At 38.2% G+C, this 21,641-nt stretch overlaps 1 protein-coding gene across 4 annotated transcripts in view; it reads right to left on the reverse strand.

The window, feature by feature from the left end:
* The window catches only part of TTC23 (tetratricopeptide repeat domain 23), a 99,462-nt gene that overhangs the window by 64,398 nt on the left and 13,423 nt on the right, over positions 1–21,641 (reverse strand). For all 4 annotated transcript variants that reach the window (XM_017518504.2, XM_017518520.2, XM_017518496.2 and 1 more), the window contains exons 3-6: positions 16,727–16,930; positions 10,070–10,193; positions 7,244–7,394; positions 6,874–6,999 (exon numbers count right to left, since the gene is read on the reverse strand). In XM_017518504.2, coding sequence (XP_017373993.1) covers positions 6,874–6,999; positions 7,244–7,394; positions 10,070–10,193; positions 16,727–16,906 — 581 coding nt within the window. In that variant the 5' untranslated portion in view covers positions 16,907–16,930. The remainder of the gene's footprint in view (positions 1–6,873; positions 7,000–7,243; positions 7,395–10,069; positions 10,194–16,726; positions 16,931–21,641) is intronic.

Genomic DNA, 21,641 nt, shown 5'->3' on the forward strand with positions numbered 1-21,641 from the left:
AAAAAAAAAAAAAAAAAAAGTAAATTTATATAATTGTCTGATTTTAGCTTAGATGATTCATGAGAGCAAAGACAAAAAAACGTAGCTTTCCCAAGGCATAGAGAAAAAGTGCAGAAAAATAAAATTGCATGCCAAGGGCAGTCTTGAAGTACAAAACTTTAATACATGATATAAGTACCTGATTTAAAAATCACCTCTGGGATGAAACCATGGAAATGAAAATGTTCAATTAGATTGTAATGATAATTATAGCTGCCCTTTTCTTTCTTGCTTGCTTGCTTCTGAGGGTCTCCCATGCACCTAGATGTTGTAAAGTAATATCTTTTTAATCTTCCAGCAACCCCTGGAGGTCTTATTATTCCCACTTTAACAGGAAAGGAGAGTGAGGCTCCCGGGAAGTATAAGATCTGCCTATGTTCCTACAGCTGGGAAGTTTAAATGAACACTGATTTGAACCTAGGGCTTCTGACTCCAAAGACTTTTTTTCTTTTTTTTAAAATAGAGATGGGGGTCTCACTATGTTGACCTGGCTAGTCTCGAACTCCTGGCCTCAAGCAATCTTCCCATCTCAGCCTCCCAGTGTTAGAATTACAGGCATGAGTCACCATGCCGGGCCCAAAGCTTACATTGTTAATGACACTACGGCACAATGCTTAGAAATACCTGGGAGGTGTCTTACTGATGCTCTGAGGAAAGAAAAGTGTGAGGAAAGAAGAGTGTTTACTCATTCCTGAGTTAGTTCAGCACAGTCATGCCAGGCAAAGTGTTCACTGGACAAGCTGTGGGAGACTTCAAGGACATGTCAAGCTGTCAGAGAGCTGGCGGCAAATAACGTGTTCTGGAGCAATAGTCTCAAAAGATCATCATCATGCCACATAGAAAGATAATTTTAAAAGGGGTGTGTGTGTGTACGTGCATGTATGTGTGCATGTGCAATGGTGTATGCCTGTATATATAAAGACAAACATTTCTCTCTGGGCATCCATCTGTAACCAGGACAGAAAATAATTCTTAACACTGGGGATAAATTTGCCCATTTCTGCAAGTGACTTTCTTTATGATTTAAAAATATATATAACTGTGCACATAGGGATACATGATTTGGATTCACTCTCCAAAGTCAACAAACCATGACTGTATGAAGTAGCACTGGAACATAGAAGAGGAAGAAGGGAAGAAGTTTCAGGCCACAGTCAGGGATGGGAGGCATGGAGCATGAGTCACCCTGCAGCACTTGTCAGCCCAAGGAGAAAGGCACTGGGCTGGTGCGATGGGCACCATAAAAGGACAGGCAGAAGGAGGAAAAGGACACACTAAAAGATATCCTTTTAAGAAGGACACAGGACTGAGTGCAGTGGCTCACGCCTGCAATCTTAACACTTTGGGGGGCCAAGGCAGAAGGACTGCTTGAGCCCAGGAGTTTGAGACTAGCCTAGGCCATATAGTAGTGGGACCCTGTCTCTACAAAAAAATAAAATTAGCTGGGTGCAGTGGCACATGCCTGTAGTGCCAGCTACTCAAGAGGCTGAGGAGGAGGATTGCTTGAGCCCAGAAAGTCAAGACTGCTGTGAGCTGTCACTGTGAAACTGCACTCCGGCCGGGCGCGGTGGTTCACACCTGTAATCCAAGCACTTTGGAGGCCAAGGCAGGCAGATCACCTGAGGTCGGAAGTTCAAGACCAGCCTGACCAACATGGTGAAACCCCGTCTTAAAAAAAAAAAAAGAAAGAAAGAAACTACACTGTAGCCAGAGGAACAGAGTGAGACCCTGTCTCAAAGAAAAAAAAAAAAAGGGATATAAATCCTATGAGCACTGCCTCAGAAATTATCTTTGTCTTCCACTTCCAAGACCAAGCAAAAGAAAAGGCCTTCATCATTCAAATATAACTACAGAAGTGCCTGAAACCAAAGCCTTGTTAATTTCTAAAGGAGGTCAATTTGAACAAAATACATTTCAATATGGAAACAAAGTAAAGTAATTGCATGAAAATTATAGTTTAAACATCTACATTGTGGTGATTACAACAGGGTGAAGAATTAAGATGAAAAGAAGTAGCAAAGTTTGAAACAACTTAGCTAAACACAAAAGTAACTTTGTAGAGTAGTCTGGAATATTAACTTAAATTTTTGTTGGCTATTCAGCCTAGATGTGTACAGGGCCCGCCATCTGCTGGCAAGGTTTGGTACTGCTAATTTGGAAAGCACTCAAAGGAGGTGCCAGCGGATCATTTACTCGTTTTTTTTTGTTTTTGTTTTTTTTTGAGACGGAGTTTCGCTCTCGTTACCCAGGCTGGAGTGCAATGGCGCGATCTTGGCTCACCGCAGCCTCTGCCTCCTGGGTTCAGGCAATTCTCCTGCCTCAGCCTCCTGAGTAGCTGGGACTACAGGCACGTGCCACCATGCCCAGCTGATTTTTTGTATTTTTAGTAGAGACAGGGTTTCACCATGTTGACCAGGATGGTCTCGATTTCTTGACCTTGTGATCCACCCGCCTCAGCCTCCCAAAGTGCTGGGATTACAGGCGTGAGCCACCGCGCCCGGCCCTCATTTACTCTTTTTTATAGCAACACTGCTCAATATTAAATACTAATACATTAGTCAGGTCTCAACAGATTCAACAAATATTATGTCTTGGATCTCTGAATTGTGTATTTCCTATTTTGTAAGAGAGAATACCTAACTTTTGGCAGAAAGGGATTCTGGACTAGTAAAGCCCTTCCAGCCACTAACAACCTTCTTCCTCCTCCAGTTATATAAATGGAATTCTATAATATGATTCTTTTGCATTTGGTTTCTTTCACTAAACATTGTTTGTGAGAGTCATTCATGCTGTTAAGCATAGAAGTAGTTGTAATCATTTTATTTATATTAACAGATCACATTTTTTTTCTGTTTTACTTTTGGGGAACATTTAGGCTGTTTCCAACTCCTGGCTCTTACAAATAATGTAGCTTTGAACGTTCTTGGCTGTGTCTTTTGGTGAAAATATGCATGCATTTCTGTTGGGCATATAATTTAGTAGTGATACTGCTGGGTCAAAGGGTAAGCAAATGTTCAAATTTAGGAGATAATGCCAAATAGTTTTCTAAAGTAGTTAACCAAATATATTTGAAACAATGGTATATGAAAGAGCATATCAGAATACTACATCCTTGCAAATATTTGGTATTATTAGTCTTAAAAAATCTTTTAACCATTCTAGTGGGAATGTAATAGTATCTTATGATTTTATTTATTTATTTAAAGAGACAGAGTCTTGCTCTGTCATCCAGGCTGGAGTGCATTGGTGTCATCATAGCTCACTGCAAACTCAAATTCCTGGGCTCAAGTGATCCTCCCACCTCAGTCTCCTGAGTAGCTAGGACTATAGATGAGCGCCACCACGCTTGGATTATTTTATTTTATTTTATTTTTTTTTTTTTGAGAGGGAGTCTTATTCCATCACCCAGGCTGGAGTGCAGTGGTGTGATCTCGGCTCACTGCAACCTCTGCCTTCTGAGTTCAAGTGATTCCCCTGCCTCAGCCTCCCGAGTAGCTGGGACTACAGGTGCATGCCACCATGCTAGGCTATTTTTTTGTATTTTAGTAGAGATGGGGTTACACCATGTTAGCCAGGATGGTCTTGAACTCCTGACCTCATGATCCACCTGCCTCAGCCTCCCAAAGTGCTGGGATTACAGGTGTGAGCAACCATGCCTAGCCAGCACTTGATAATTTTTAAAATATTTTTGTAGAGATGGGGGTCTCCCCATCTTGCCCAGGCTGGCCTTGAACTCCTGGGCTCAAGATCCCCTTGACCTCAGCCTCTCAAAGTGCTGGGATTACAGGTATGAGCCACCACACCCAGCCATATCTTATAATTCTAGTTTTCATTTTCTGATGACTGATAAGGTGGAACACCTTTTGATACATTTATTTGCTATGTGGGTGTTCTTTTTTTGGGAAAAGTTTGCTGCCCATTTTTCTATCTAATTATATGTGTTTGTTTTACTGATATACAGGGGTTCTTTATAGATTTCAGATACAAGCCCTTTGTCAGTTTTATGTATAACAAATATTGTCTGTAGTATAAGATACATGGCGATTTAAATACAGGACAACATGGCACCAAGCAGAGAGGATAAAGAATGCTGGCATGCTCAAAAGTCCTTGCATTGTTCAGGAAGTGGTTAAATGATTAATTTACAATTAGATTCCAGTAAGTCAGGGATATATGTGACAAACTCCATAGTAACTTCTAGAATAATAGAAAATAAATAATAAAAAGAAAATAACGAGGCCAGGCATGGTGGCTCATGCCTGTAATCCCAGCATTTTGGGAGGCCAAGGTGGGTGGACTGCTTGAGCCCAAAAGTTCAAGACCAGGCTGGGCAACATAGTGAAACCTCATCTCTACAAAAAATACAAAAAGTTAACTGGGTGTGGTGGTGCAGACCTGTAGTCTAAGCTACTCAGGAGGCTGAGATGAGAGGATTGCTTGAGCCCAGGGAGGCTGAAGTTGCTGTGAGCCATGATCCCACCACGGCACTCCAGTTTGGGCAACAGAGCTAGATTCTATATACAAAAAAGAAAAGAAGAAAGAAAAGAAAAGAAAAAGCAAGAGAAAAGAATGTACAACTTGCAAATTAATTGGTATAAAATGAAATGATAAAAATATTTGATAAATCTAAAAGAAAGCAAGTAAGGAAAAAGAAAAGGCCATAAAATTGGTAGGACAAAAGGAAGCTTAAACCCAAATTAGTATTTTTTAAAAGATACTATAGGAAAATATATACCAAAAGAGAGCTATGACATAGTATCAGACAGAATAAATGCAGGGAACAAAAAAGAACAAGGTCAACTAACCAATAAAGTGATAGGTTAAGAAGATACGCTGCTGTTAAACTCTCCTCCTCCTACCACAACAAAATAGCTTCAGGATCTATATAACAATGCCATACAATTAAAAATCAGGAACATCAAGACATCTTGAAAACTTGCATATCTGCAAACCAAAACACACATCATTTGAATAATCCTTGGACTAAAGAGTAATTTATAAACTAAGTTATGAAATACCAAGAAGTTATGACAGTGATAATGCCTCATGATAAAACACATGTAGAGTTAAAGTAGGTCTTGGAGGGAAATTTTAGAGAATATTTTTGATATTTAGCTGAAAAAGACTTTCTAAAGATTCCCAAAGCATAAATCATAAGGTGAAAATGAATGAATTTGAGTGAAGCAAAATTAATAATTTCTAAGCCACGAAGAACACCACAGACAAAATTAATAAGTGGGCAATAGATGTAAGAAAATATTTATAATATCATTAATATTTATAATATACAAGAAAATCCTGATTATCAATAGGAAAGGTACAAGAAACTCTAAAAGAAAAATGAGAAGGAATACTAACAGACTATTTATAGAAGGGAAATATGAAAAGTATTCAAACTCACTAACAGGAGAAATGTAAATAGAACTTAAATAATTAGATAGCATGTTACATGCACCAGGTTGACAGCTTGTTTGTACTCAGTACCACCCCTGGGATATAAAACTCAGAAAAAGTGTCTTTTAGCCACCTAAGTGAAGCTGCATAAGGATGGTCATGGTAGCACTCCTGTGGCAGCAGAGAGCTGTGGACAAGCTGAATGTCTATTGTTAGGAAGATGGACAAACAAAATGCAACAAATGTATTCTATGGAGCATTATACAGGAACCACAACCGAAACATGTGGAGTGAAAAAAAATAAGGTGTGGAATGATATATATGCTACAAATTTATACAAATTTTGAAGACATAAATACATAAAACAATATTGTTATTCAGCAATACATACTCAAAAACATAAGTCATCATCAAAGTACATATATATATGATGTGTGTGTAGGGGAATGAGAGAAAAGATCAGAAATGAAGGAAAAAAATTAATTTAAAAAACCATACCAAAGGACTTGCATAGACGGATGACATCTGCACTTGCAGTTCAAAAACACCAGAGTAAAACAAATTAATGAGGAAGAATTGTGATCACAGAAGAAATGTCTTTAACAGCATGAGTCAAAGCTGGTTCTTCCCACTTTACATTCACATGGAAGCATTAGGTGTGTTCTCTTGGGGCCCTTTCCTAGCACCTTGCTTAAAATGATTCCGTGGGTTCTGAGTTATCCTGGGAATTAACCTACACATGCAATCTAGTTAGGAAGGTAAACTGAATTCTCCTGGCTTTGGGTAAGGACAGCCATGTAGGTCAACTGGGATTCTCTGCCTCTTCTAGCACAGACCTTTCTCCACCTTCTCCTCTGCATAGGTCCATCTTTCCAAAGAGCATGGGCAAACTCTGTCATCCCAGTACTCTGAGGAATTGGCTTAGGTTGACCTTTGGAGAGGGATAAAAGTACTAACTACGTATGACCTTCTTTTCATATCTCTTCCAGCTGAGTTTATTTGGTGAATATGGAGTAAGGTAAGGAACAAAATCAATACTTTCATTATCATGGATTCAGATATATTTAAGATCTTTCTCCATTGAGGCTTTCATCATGAAATCAACCTGTTGAAGCATTTTAGACTGCAGCAGGGCAGGAAATAAAAGGAAGGGAGGGAGGAAGAGATGGGTGTAGGTGCTAGGGGTGAAGAGGGAGAGCATGTAAAGAGAAAGTCAAGAGAATAATGATCAGAACTCTGGAACCCAGGGTGGATATGAGGGCACTCCACAGCCAAATGAAAAGTGCCACTGATCCATGCCTTGTTTGGGGCTGCTCTGACATGATTGTGTTCCTCTTTTACTTTTAGACAATGGCCACAGCCTTATGGAGAAGCTCCCCCTACCTGAGACAGATTCCACTGGCAAAGAGCCTCCAGCCATCACCTAAACTTGAAACTTACTGTGCAAATGATAATCTGATCCGTGCTTCAATTTCTATCCATTCTTCCTTTATAATCCTTCCACATTGTAGCAGCTCCTTTGAAAGTCTCTTTGCTTTTGTTAGATTCTCTGAAGCTTCCTTAAAACTAAATTGTGTTCAGGAAATTTTCCACTTGGTTCTAGATTCTATAACCCATGTCCTGAACTTCCTTGGCTCCCATACTTTCTCTGTATCATTCCAATTTTAGTATATGTGCTGCCGAAGTGAGCACGGCTCCCATACTTTCAATCACACTTCCTAAGGCATCCATCAGCATTAGCTTTTTACTTGGCATATAAGTATTATACGAATAGAATTTCTATTTGTAAAGGTTAGAGGCAAAAGGATACTTTTGAAGGGACAGTAAGGCTCTCCCCATGGTATGGAAAAGCTCAACAGAAAACTTGAACACATCTGTGCTGTCGTTATAGGGAGGCACAATGGAGTTGGCAAGGATTTGTTTGGCTTTTTCTGCATGTTGTTTCGCTTGCAGTGACAGTCCTGTGGACAAAGAAAAAGAAGTCTCAGTTTCTCTTTAATCTCAACTGGACAGGAATATAATTCCCCTGTGGTCTGGGAATCTAACAAGGTCTCCTTCACATATTCTCAAATGGCACATGGAGATGTATCTGAGCAGTATGAAACACTGTTATGACTGTACCAACCCAAGAAGTGTTTTATACCAAGTACTGAAGATAAATTTTCCCCAAAATGGCTTTTTAAAAAAATTTTTTAATTTTAATTTTTTTTTTTTAAGAAATAAACAGAATGAGCTGGAATGGAACAGCTTTGAAATATCACCAATATCAGAAGTAAAATATGTTACATATAAATATAATAAACAAATTGAATACAAGAACGATAGCACTCTGGGCAGGAAATAAAATATTCATGAATTTTAATTCTGGCTGTGTAACTGTAATCTTAATGAAATACTAAAAATTATGAATCTTCAACTTACCCACCTGTAATCATAACATCAGTTATTTTAACATCATACATATCTTATTATAAAAACTTATAAACACAATTCCAATGAGGTAACAGACTAATGTGTGACAATCTCGTATTCCTATGTGGTAACAGACGAGTATGAGACAAAATGGAGCAAAAAAAAATTACTACGAAGAACGAATTCCCCAGTGTGTTCCCATGCTCCTCCATGGGCTTGCTAATCTGTGGGAAGGGAGGCCTGAGATCACCAGCAAGTCTTCTGGACTTTGCACTTCCCTGTATTCCCAGCCTCCTCCCCTACACTAACACCCCTTCCACTCACATCCACATAGCCCCAGTCTTATATTCTTAATTACACAAAATTGTATCTCAGATCTTTAAAAAAAACCTGTCAAAATATGAAGTTAATTCTGTTCCTATGTCTATAAAACAGGAAGAAGATATTTTCTAATGGAGAAAATCAAGGGTATGCTTTTCATGTGGGAATTCTTACACAATGTTGTCTTATTATACATCTTTAAAAAGTACAGATATGTATTAGTGCCACCTGTGATTGTGATGTTACACAAAGCATGGTGAACTGTATTTTCAATTGTGTAGAGTCCCTGAAGGAACCTGAACTCAATTTAATGGAGGCAGCATAGGGCGAAGTTCAAGAATATTGGCTCTGAAGTCAGATTGCCCAGAATGGATCCCCTGCTCCACCACTTATTATGAAACATTGGCCTCAGCTTTCTCGGCTGTAAACAGAGATATTAAAAATACCCACCTCTGAGGACTGTGGTGAGGACTGAATAAGGTTGTGCATGGAAAATAACATGATGCCTGGCGCCCAATGAGACTTTAATAAATGGTAGATACTACTTTTACTTTAAATTGAGAAAGAAGAACCGTCACACAGACAGGCAGCAGGCTGTATAAGAAAAGCATCATCTGAAACCCCAGATGGCAGGACAAACTGGCATTGAAATCCTAGGTCTGAGTCTCAGATCAGCTACTTATTAACAGTGCTTTCTAACTCAGACTCATTGTTTTCCCTGGATCTACAAAATGGGGTGGGAGGGCAGAGTTTAAATTAGATAATCTCCAAGGTCCCTAAGAGTCTTTAATCTAATAGGTGGGACCAGTCTATAATCAGATTTGGCCAAATTCATTGGGTGGAAATAATGAATATGCCTGGTATAGACTATGCTTGGCATTGTGGTGTTTTCCATTTCTATTATTTTCTTTATTCACTGGGCCACGCCTGGAAAGTTAGCATCACCATCACCATCATCATCACTTTTCAACTGAAGAAGCTGAGCACAGAGATGCTCCTGTCCATCTTAGTCTGCACAGTCAGTAAGTAGAAGCCATCATCATATCCTGGGTGTCTATTGTTTTTGCCTTCCCCTCAGCCATTCTCCCATTTCCCTTTTGGATGCCTGGCTCCTGCACATCCAATCCATGTAATTTGGTGAACGCCTGCTTCTCCTTCAAGATCCAATGAAGCCAAAAGGAAGGTTTAGCCAATCAGGCTATTCCTTGCCTTTGGTATACAATCCAGGTTGTTTCAATTAGAACCCATCCCAAATCCTGGATTTTGGTGGAGGGACATTCTTTTACTCCTTGGAATGCTTATAATGGAAGCATAAAGTTGCTGGCAGCCTTGCTGCCACCATGTGGGCAAAGCCTGGCTAAGAATGGAGCAAATACCAACAAAAATAGAGCCAAGCACTGGAAGAGAAACAAACTGAATCCTGGTCACACTGTTTCAACCCTGGATATGGCTAAGTCTAAAGCAAGTTTTCCCCTTGAATTTTTAAGTTGTATGAGCCAAAAACTTTTGTTTATGGCAATTTGGGTTAGTCTTTTTAAACTTTTTGGTTATTTACAGTCAAGAGACTCTCCAGTAAAAGTGTAAGTGAATCCCATTCTGGGCCCCTATTCCATATCTTGGGTTTTTTTCCTACAAAGCCTTCTGGCCCAGCAGATTAATCTTCTCCTAAGAACCCTACTTTTGAAATAATTTAAAAAAAAAACAGAAAAAATATAATATTTTTTTCCCTTTGAATGTTTACATGTTATATACCTTATCAACTCTTTCTGAAAGGAAATGGCTTCTCAGTATTTGGAAAGGAGAATATTTAAAAACCCAATCCTTCTAATTATGTGTGGATCAAATTTTGGGGAGAAGAGCAGAAATCGACCAATTGATCCCCCTCAGTCTAAGGTGAGCTTACCTTTCAGCTGGAGGTAGCCTTGAGCCAGATTTACATGTGCCTCTGCTAGTTTCCAGTGTGAGTCTCCATAGCAAATTCTTGTCAGCGCTACGCAACGCACAAGCTCGTGGACAGCCTGTTTGTACTGTCAGGAAGAGAAAACAGGCTTACCAGTTATACAACTTGAAACTAAGAGTCACAAAGCACAAAATAAACATGCTTTTATCCCTTTGATAAATACGAGTGCCTACTATGTACAAAACATTGATCTAAGCACTTGAGATGTATCAGAGAAGAAAACAAAGATCTATTTGGGGTGGTAAAGTGTACATCTGGTAAGATGAAATAGACAATAAATGCAAGTGCAATTTGTAGTACATTTAAAGGTGAAAAAAAGTAATAGAATTTTAAAAATAGAAAATGTAGAGCAGACATCTAGTCATTCTTTAGGTTTCCCAGTTGCCCACCAATGAGCAGCTACTACATAAGCAGGAACAACAGGCGCAAATGGTAGTGTTTTCAAATACTATACTTTTATTGTCTGTGTGTGAGACAGGGTCTCACTCTGTTACCCAGGCTGGAGTACAGTGGCACAATATCAGCTAACTGCAGCCTCGACCTCTGGGGTGGGCTTGAGTGATCCTCCCACCTCAGCTTCCTGTGCAGCTGGGATCACAAATGTGCACCACCACAGCAGGCTAAATTTTTGTATTTTGGTAGAATTGGGGTTTCGCCATGTTGCTCAGGCTGTCAAATACTATACTTAAGCTCTCAATTCAAAACTTTTCTTAGCTGTCTATATTAGCATAGCAAATGAGATCAGCAGGACTCACAGACTTGATTAAAGCAGCAAGAAGCACATTTTTCATTCAGGCTAGAACAAAGAGAACAGAAAACTGGATTCCCAGCTTCAGGTCATCTCAGATCAGCCATATCTTCAAAGCAAAGCTCGTAGTTTTAAAACACAGCTCCAAAATTCTTTGATACCCCTTCCATCCAGATATTGGGGGTCCTATGTCCCATTCCCTTTGAATCTGGGCTTTATGACTATTTGGCCAATAGAACCTGGAAGAAATGATGTAGTGCCAGTTTTCAGGCCCAAGTCTTAAGGACCTGGTGCCTTTGCTTTTGTCTCTTCTTGGATATTTACTCTTGAAACCTGTTATGGGCTAAATTGTGTCCCCTCCCCAACCTCATATATTGAAGTCCCAACCCCCAGTACCTTATAATGTAACTGTTTTTGGAGATGAGGTCTTTAAAGAGGTGATTTAAGTTCAAAGGAGGGGTTAGGGTAAACCCTAGCCCAATACAGCTGGTATCCTCATATATGAAAAGGAAAAGACACCAGGGATGGGCATGCACATGGAGAAATGATCATGTGAGAATACAGCAAGAGACAGTCAGCTACAAACTAAAGAGAAAGGCTTTAGAATGAAATCAAGCTCTGCTCACACCTTGATCTTGGACTTCTAGCCTCCAGAACTGTGAGGAAATAAAAACTGTTCTTTAAGCCTCGGCATCTGTGGGCTTTTGTTACGACAGCACTACAAACTAATACAGAAGCCCCATGCTGGGAGGAAGCCAACATGGCCCCATGGAGAGAAGACCCACATAGAAAGGCACTGATAGTTTGAGTGAACCATTTTGGTGGCAGAATCTCCAGACCCTTCAAGAGCAGCTGATGCTGTATGGAGCAAAGCTGAGCAAACCCCACTGAGCTCTGCAAAAACTGCAGGCTCATGAGAAAAATGAATGGCTGTTCTTGTTTTAAGCCAGTAGGTTGTTGGGGTATTATGCAGCAACAGATAGTAAGAACAGCAAGAGAGATGGCTGTAGAAAGAAAGCTGAAGGGGTCAAACCAGAGGAAGAAGGGTGAGAACAAGGACAGAGTTGTGGAGAAGATGCAGGATGCCTCCAGGATGCACCCCCATCAATGTCAAAGCTCAAAGGGCTTGCATTTCCACACAATTCCTACATGCATTAGAAATATCTTCACCCTAAAACAACATTTTTCTTAACAAAATACACAGCCAGACAGCTGGCCACAGGAAAGTCACTTTTGTGACCTACCAGGAGGAAGCTGAGGAATATGTGCTCATCATAAAGTGCTGAAAGAAGGTGGACTGTGGCCTTTCTTTTCTAGAGTAACATGCTTCCTATTACAAAGATAATGTATGTTCATTGTCAAAATACAGATGAGCAAAAAGATAAAAACTAAAAATCACCTGTAAGTTTATTCCCTAGAGATATCTAGGTAGCTAAATATTCCTTTATTCTTTACTTTTATGAATCTATCTATACATATTTTTTCTTTTTCAAAAATAGGTTCATAAGCTACATGCAGGTTTACAGCCTGCTGTTTAAACAATTTATGAATAACTTCTCATGTCATCTGTAAGTTTGAATGGCTGCACAGTATTTTATTATATGAATATATCATAACTGCATTACTCAATCCACTCTTTATTGGGCATTTAGGTGTTCATAAATTTTTTACTCACTGAATATCCTGTATGGATAGCTTTGCACATACTCATAAATATCTCCACAAAATAAATTCCTACAAACAGGATTGTTGGGTAAAGGATATGCAAAATTCTGAGGCTATGAGTAGCTACTGCTGAAGTACCTCTCCAAGAGGTTGTACCAGTTCATACTTTCAGTGCAGCATACGTGAGCAGAAACGTCCCTTACACTGAACTGAGTACAAACTGTGGAGTATTTGTTTTGTTTTTAGTTTGTCAGTTAGCCCGTTTTTCCTGGATTTAGTCCACATTTTCCCCATAAGTTGATGAGGCTGAACATCTTCACGTGTTAACTGGCTGTTTGTACTTTTTTTGGGTCACCTTTTATTGCCTCTAGACACAGGAGGTTTAGGTAATGACTTCTTTGGAGAGAGAAAGAGAACAACAACTATAGTGTATGAAAGAGAAGGAAATGATGACAATGTCATGGAATCCAGACAGACAAAACGAGAGGGAGATCTGTTTTGATAATGAATCTGTCCCAACTACAGATTTCCAGCAAAGGGGACTGCACAGGCTGAGCTGGGGTTCCCTGATCATAGCCTCGGTTTTCAGGACCTGAGTAGGGATACAGGTATAGAAAAAACAGCTTGTCCTCCCTTCACTTTCTTATTTGTTATAGGAATGGTCCAGATATCCCTATTGGTTTTCCAACCTTTATTCTACCAGTTCCAGTGGCTTTGGCAATAGGCATCAGTAAGCGGCAGGGCAGACAGAAGACAAGTACGAAGTAGGAAGACAATTTCAAAACTGGGATGAGTCTTGGAAATAATCTAATCTAGTCCCCTCAATTTGAAAATGAAGGTGAAGGAATATAAGGCTGGGAAGTTCAGGTGATTTACCAGTAAGTGGTAGCGTCAGAATTCACAGTCAAGCTCCTTGATGCAAAGTCCAGAGGTCTTTTCACAACATCATTCTTGGAATATCTGAAGTTTTCTAAACTTCTTAATATTAAAATATGCAATGCTGATTATCAGTAGGTCTAGCTCATATATATTTAAAAATGGACATTTAATACCCAGATCTTGGTGTCTAAATGCTATTCTCCACTAAGCGGAACCAAGGTTCCCTGCTGCAGGGGAAGTCCAAGATGAATCTGAGAAACCTGTGCTGCCAGAAATCAAGGAAGTGATTAAACAATGAGGGGATGGATCGAGGACTCAGGAGCCAGCTTGATGGGCCTCCCATTGGCAGATATGGAACAATCTGAGCTTCCATGAAAATAACAGGCTGTAGCATATTTGAAAAATAAAATTTCCTAAACTCATACTGATAAGAATAATTGGATAATAAATAAGCTGTGAAGAAAGAAAAGCTCCTCCTTATCATAGAATGCCAACAAACGTTGAAGGGATGTGGAAGTCAGAGACTGGCTATGTGACAAATGTCACAGTAATAACTGATTCAGGTGAAAATCATCAGCGAATACTAAAACTGGCAGAGTGAAGTTTTAAATATATACATAGTCTCAGTGAATCTCCCCACAAAATACTTAATAATTACAAAGGGAAAAATAGCAATTCTTCATTAAAGAAACCTGCCAGTCAGCACCTTAACCAAGTATTCAAGGTTGGCATCACTGTAATGAGACTAATAGACATTATGCACCTCTTGACAGCACACACTAAGAAGGGCCCCATGTCACACCTGTGGCATTCCTGCTCCAAATGTACAAACTGAATAAAATCATGAGGAAGCATAAGACAAACTCAAATGGAGAGATATTCTACAAAATAATTAGAGTGTACATTTCCAAGATATTAAGATCACGAAAAAGAGTAGGTTAAGCAACTGTTTCACATTAAAGGAGACTAAAGAGACATGACAACTCTATTTAACATGAATTCACAGACTGAGCCACAGATCTGATTTTTTTTTCTGTAAAGGACATTATTAAGAAGAAATATGGACAAGGTTTACATATTAGATAATAGTATTATACTGACATAAATTTCCTAATTACGATCACTGTACTGTGGCTATGTAAGGGAATAGCTTTTACGGAATAAACACTGAAGTACTTGGAAGGGCCATAATATCTACAACTTACTCTCAGTTCAGAAAAACAATGAGAGACAAAGAACAAAGCAATAAAGCAAATGTTAAAAATGAGTGAATCTTGTGACTTTTCTGTAAGTCAGAAATTATTTTAAAACACAAAATAACCAAAAAACTGGTATTTTTAAAAGTAAATTACATCTTGTTAATACCTTGCTGAAATACTTTTAAGGCCTTTCAGGGCACTTAGCTTGAAACCTGCAAGGCCCTAAGTGAACTGACAGCCTCTCTCACCATATTTAATGGCAGCTTGTAGCTGCTTCTCCTTGCTTAAAATATGGCCTGCTTGTGCTTACCTTGTAGATTTATGTGTGCTGTTTCCTCTCCCTAGAACTTTTCACCTCAGCTCCTCCATACTGACTCCTTCTCTTCCTCAGGTCTCAGCTTATCTGTCACATCTTCCTGGAGGCCCTCCCTGATCACCCTACCCAAGACAGAGCCAGCCTATGTCCTCCTTAGCACTTGTCACAGTCTATGATCACCTGGTTCATTTACAATGTCAATTGCCTCTCAGCTCCATGAGGGTATGCACTTTGTCTGTCCTGTTCACTGTTGTATCCTGGATTCTCCACCAGAACCACAGAACAATGAAATGTTTAATACCATTCTAGATGCACAGAAAAGAATTATTTAAATATGTCAGATGCCTTTCGGCATGAAGGCTTACTTCTTTCCAGAAGTCTGGTTGAGAAAGGCTGCCAGCCTAGAGCCTACAAATAGTAGGTACTGAGTGAGTACCTGTGCATAATGAACCAGCACACCCTCAAAACCAAATTTATGCCCTTTCTCCCTAATCCTGGTCTTTATCCTATATTCATTATTCTGATGAAAGTCATGGGCAAGCCTCCAATCACCCAAGCAGACTAAGACCTTGGGTGGTGGGAATTCTACACACCCTAGCTTTCTCACTCTCACATCTCCATTCTCTATGTCCCCTTGTCCTGTCCCACTGATTAGCATTTCTAAATTCCTTTCAAAAGAGCTCAGCATTCCTACTGCCTCTGCCACATGTAGTTTAGGTCCTCATGATTCCTTGCCAGGATTATTGCAAATACCCTCCTAACTGATCCTCCTCTTCCGGTTTTATTCTTTTTTTGTCCTTACTCTTCATAGCTATGGGAATGATTGTTCTTAAAATCAAACCTGCTCATGTCATGCTTCTGCTTGTAATCTCATGGTAATCCTCCATCATCTTTAGGAGAAAATAAAAACTCTTTCACTAGGCCTTGAGTGCTCTCTGGGTCTCAGTTCCTGTTCATAATCCAGCCTCATTTCTCACCCTGTGTCATTTACACCTTAGTCCCAGACAGCTCTTAGTTCCCCAGACTGTACTCCCTCAGACCCATGGCTTTTGTCCATCTGCTACCTCTGCCCAGAACATTTTGGTCCTCTTCCTAAGTACTGTTTACCAGTACAGTCCAAGTAACTCCCATCCCAGCAAAGTGTGCCTTAACTGCTGTCCCTCTACCACCTCCAGGCTCATTGCCCCTCCTTTCTGTTTTGTATCTGTGTCACTTGAGCTCTCACAGAACCTATCAAACTGACTGCCATTATCTGTAGCCCTATCTTCCCAACCAAATCCCGAGCCCCTCCAAGACAAGTAGCTCTTCCTTCTGTACCCCTGGCATCTACATGGCACCTGACACATATTAGGCATAGCATGGGTATTTATGATGAATGGATGAACAGGATCCAACACATAAGAGGTGATAGAGAAATGCCTATTGAATGAGTGAGTGAATGAGTAAAACTCTTGAAGAAAAAAGTATGCAGAGAACAAGAAGATTTACGATCATAAGGAATTAGAAGCTCTATGAGAGCAGCGGCCTCACCTGCTTTGTTTGTGTTGTATTCCAGTGCCTAGACTTGGCACACAGTGGGAGCTCAATAAATATTTGTTGTTGGCCATGTCAGCTGCTGTGCCTGGAGCCTAGGGTACTACATTCATTCATCTTATAACAAAGGCACTGTCTTATATACTCTCTTGTATCAAACTCCTGAGATTAGGAATATAATCTGAAACATCCTACTTCTCTTGATTATACCTTATAGCTCAATTCCCAGAGAAGAAATACAGAAACAAAAGTCTCCTTACTTCATGACTGCTGGAATAGGACTTTGCTTTCTCTTCACAGAGGTGGAGTTTCTCTCGAGGAGGCTGGAATAGTGCTGCCTGAGGCAGCTTGCTTTGGAACTTCTCTCTATGAGTGACGCTAACAGCAGCAACAACTTCATCTAGGTGGTTGGATATGTGGGTTTCCTGTGATTCTTGCATATTTTTATGTACATTGTCTTCTCATTTTAAAATAAAAACAAAGGCGTTAAATGACAATTTCCATAGTTATTTTTAGAAATATACATTTCAACACTATAACCACAATTTCTTTGAAATTAGTAGTATTATATCCCAAAAGATTATGGTAGCTACTACTGACCTGCTGATTTTTATTTTCAACTAAATTAAACCTTCTTTCTTTACATATATACAACGATATACACATACATACAAATACACACATACACATGTACATATATACACAAACATACATACATATGTATATACATACAAACACATACATATGTGTATATGTGTATATGTTGTATTATACACATACATATGTATATACAGTCCAGTAGAAATTAGTTTAGCACATACATATATACCTGGGTGTAAGAAGATATTTAAATCTGGAGAAAGACTCCTTCAATAAGGTTACAGGGAACAGTGTTTTCTGCTCACATAAGGCTGGCGGTGCCTGTTTCCACCAATGAGGCTGAAAAAACTCCTAATTCATGAAGCATTGGATAGAGTACTCAGAAGCCTTTTATCTCAGTAGTGCTGATAATTAGCTGTAGACTGAACACTGCTCAGATCACGAAACAAATCATAAAAAGTAAGATCTAAAAGGATCAAACTGTTTCCAAGTGACTTAATTGCACCAAAGGACAATACTCAAGGATGTTCACAGGAATACTAAAATAACCAACACCCAGCAAGGTAAAATTTACAAAGTCTAGCATCCAAAGAAGCTGGAAAACATAGCCCATAATGAGAATAATCAAGAGATCAAAACTGACCCAGAATTGAGACACATGTTAAATTAGCAGAAAAAAACATTAAAACTGTTTTAATAATTGCATTCTATATGTTTAAAAAGTAGTTAAATAAAGACATGGAAGAAATAAAAAAGACCCAAATGGAACTTCTACATAGAAAAATTATTTGTGAAGATGGAAATGTGTGGGATTAACAGCAGATTAGATGTTGCAGATGAAAAAATGAATTTGTAGGCTTAGCAATAAAAATTATCAAAAATGAAAAAAAATCAGTGAGTTGTAAAACAACTTCAAGTTGCTTAATATATATGTCATTTGAGTCCCTAAAGGAAAGATTGGAGGAGGGACAGAAAACTATTTGAAGAAATAATGGCAAATATTTTTCCTAATTTAAGAAAAAACATAAAGCCAGAGATCCAAGAAGTTCAATGAACATTAAACACAAGAAACAAGAAGAAAGCTACATCAAATAAAGTCAAAACATCATAGCCAAATTGCTTAAAACTATGATAAAGTGAAAATCTCAAAAGGAGAGAAAAAAGACACATTGCATATAAGAAATAAAGATAAGGATAACAGATTTCTTAGAAGAATAAAAAGCACACAAGGACAGTTAAAGCTATTGATTATCTTTAAAGTATGGAAAGAAAAAAGTTGTCAATCTTAAATTCTGTACCAGCGAAAATATCTTTCAAAAACAAAATTTTTAATAATTAATTACCAGAAGACTTGCACTACAATGTTCTCAAAGAAATGTAAAAGAAAGTCTTTCAGAAGGAAGGAAACTGATAGCAAATGGAACTCTAGGTCTATAAAAAAGAAGATGTCGGAAATGGTAACAACATGGGTAAATATGTAACACTGCGTTCATATTACAATCATGTTCAGCTTTGTGGCATTTCGGTCAATGACAGAATGCCTTTATAAAGGTAGTCCCATAAAATTATTATAATGGAGCTGAAGAATTCCTATTGCATAGTGATACAATAGCTGTCGTAACATCATGGCATGATGTATTTATTCATGTGCTTGTGGTGATGTGGGTATAAACAAACGTATTGTGCTGGTAGCCATACAAAAGTAAAGCATATATAATTATGTACAGTACATACTATGTGATAATAATATTTAATAAGTGACTGTTAGTTTATGTATTTAATATACTACATTTTATCATTATTTTAGAGCATTCTTCTTCTACTTATATATTTCTAAAAGTTAACTCTGAAAAACCCTTAGGCAGGTCCTTCAAGAGGTATTCCAAAAGAAGGTATTCCATTATCATCATAGGTGATGAAAGCTCCATGCATGTTATTGCCCCTGAAGACCCTCCAGTGGGACAAGATGTGGAGGTAAAAGACAGTGATACTGATGATCCTGACTGTGTCGAACTACATTAATGTGTGTGTCTGTGTCTTAGTTTTAACAAAAATGTTTAAAAAGTAAAAGAAGAAAATAAAAATTTTAAAAATAGGAAAAAGGTTATGGAGTAAGGATAGAAAGAAAAAACTTTGTACAGCTGTACAATGTATTTGTGTTTTAAGCTAAGTGTTATGACAAGAGTCAAAATGAAAAAAAAAAATTTAGGCCAGGCATAGTAGTTCATGTCTGTTATCTCAGCACTTTGGAAGGCTGAGGCAGGTGGATCACCTGAGGTCAGGAGTTCGAGACCAGCCTGACCAACACAGTGAAACCCTGCCTCTACTAAATACAAAAAATTTGCCAGGTGTGGTGGTGCATGTCTGTAATCCCAGCTACTTGGAAGGCTGAGGCAGGAGAATGGCTTGAACCTGGGAGGAGGAGGTTGCAGTGAGCCGAGACTATGCCACTGCACTCCAGCCTGGGCAACAGAGTGAGACTCTCTCTCAAAAAAAAATTTTTTTTTTTAAAGTTTACAAAGTAAAAAAGTTACAATAAGCTAAAGCTAATTTATTACTAAAGAAAGGAAAATTGTTTTAATAAATCGAGGATAGCCTGTGTACAGTGTTTATAAAGTCTACAGTAGTGTACAGTAACGTCTTAGGCCTTCACATTCACTCACCACTCACTCACTGACTCACCCAGAACAACTTCCAGTCTTGCAAGCCCCACTCATAGTAAGTGCCCTATATAGGTGTGCCATTTTTTATCTTTTATGCTGTATTTTTGCTGTACCTTTTCTATATTTAGATATGTTTAGATACATGAATATGTACCACTGTGTTACAAATGCCTAAAGTATTCAGTATAGTAGCACACTGTATAGGTTTGTAACCTAGGAGCAACATGCTACGCCATGTAGCTTAGGTGTGTAATAGGGTAATACCTTGTAGGTTTGTGTAAGTGTACTCCATGATGTTTACACAATGATAAAATTGCTTAACAACACATATCTCTGAACACACCCCTGTTACTAAGTGATACATGACTGTATTCAAATCTCTTTAAAAGATAATTGACTTTTTAAACAAAAAATAATAATGTACTATATGGCATATAGCATATGTATAAGTGAATGTATGAAAATGGTAGCATAAACACTGGGAAGATAAATGGAATTGTGAAGACCTGAAGACAGGCTGAGGTTAAGTTAAACAGTATAAATCTAACAACAAACACCAAAATAAAAAAAAGAGTTATACATTAAATAACAAGTCAACAAAGTAGAGGAAACTAGTCATAAAATTATCCAATAGAAAAAGAAGAAAAAGAGAACAAAGAAAAGATAGAATAGGTTAAAAAAAAATAGCAAGGTGATAGACCTAAATCTAACTCTACCAATAATCATATTAAATGTAAATGGTCTAAACACCTCTCAATTAAGAGATAGAGATTGGGAGACTAGATGAAAAAAATGAAACTTAACTAATGCTGCCTACAAATAATTCACTTTTAATACAGAGACACAAATAGATTAAGAGGATGGAAACTAATATACTAGAATTAGTCGAAAACAGAGTGATTATATCACTATCAAAGCAGATTTTTCAGCAAAAATTATTACTAGTGATAAAGAATGTCACTTCATAATGTTACAGGGGAAAAGAGGATATAATCATCCCAAATATTTATATACCTAATAACAGTTTCAAAATATAAGACCAAAAATTGACGGAATTGTAAGGAGAAATAGACAAATATTTAATTATATTAAGAAACTTAAATATTTCTTCCAATAATTGATATACCAAGTAGACAGAAAATCAAGACTATACAAGACTTGGACTACAACATCAATCAAGTTGATTTCACATCTTTATTAGAACACTTTACAAAGAGAATTACATTATTTTCAAGTGCACCTGAAGATTAACTAAGACAGATTGTATTCTGGGCCATAAAATAAGTTTTGATAAATTTATAATAATTCAAGTCATACCAAGCATATTCTCTGACCACAAGGGATTAAATTATAAAGGAATAACAGAAAGATATCTGGAAAATGTCCAAATATTTGAAAGTAAATAATGTACCTCAAAGTAAATCATGGATCAAAGAAGAAATTTAAAAAATTTGAAAGTAGTTTGATCTTAATAAATAAAAAAGCACAACATAAAAGAATTTGAGAATGTCACTAGGGCATTAATTACGGGGAAATTTATAGCATTAAATAACTATATTAGTAAAGTAGAAAGGTCTCAAATTCATGACCTTAGCTCTTATCTTCAGAAACTAGAAAAAGGAGAGGCTGGGCATGGTAACTGATGCCTGTAATCCTAGCACTTTGGGACGCTGAGGTGGGCAAATCATGAGGTCAAGAGATTGACACCATCCTGGCCAACATGATGAAACCCTGTCTCTACTAAAAATACAAAAATTAGTTGGGCGTGGTGGTGCATGCCTGTAATCCCAGCTACTCAGGAGGTTGAGGCAGGACAATCACTTGAATTCAGGAGGCAGAGGCTGCAGTGAGCCAAGATCATGCCACTGTACTCCAGCCTGGGTGACAGAGTGAAACTCCATCTCAAAAAAAG

This window comes from Cebus imitator, unplaced genomic scaffold (genome assembly GCF_001604975.1).
Source record: "Cebus imitator isolate Cc_AM_T3 unplaced genomic scaffold, Cebus_imitator-1.0 Scaffold19, whole genome shotgun sequence".
In the NCBI taxonomy this organism is placed as follows: domain Eukaryota; kingdom Metazoa; phylum Chordata; class Mammalia; order Primates; family Cebidae; genus Cebus; species Cebus imitator.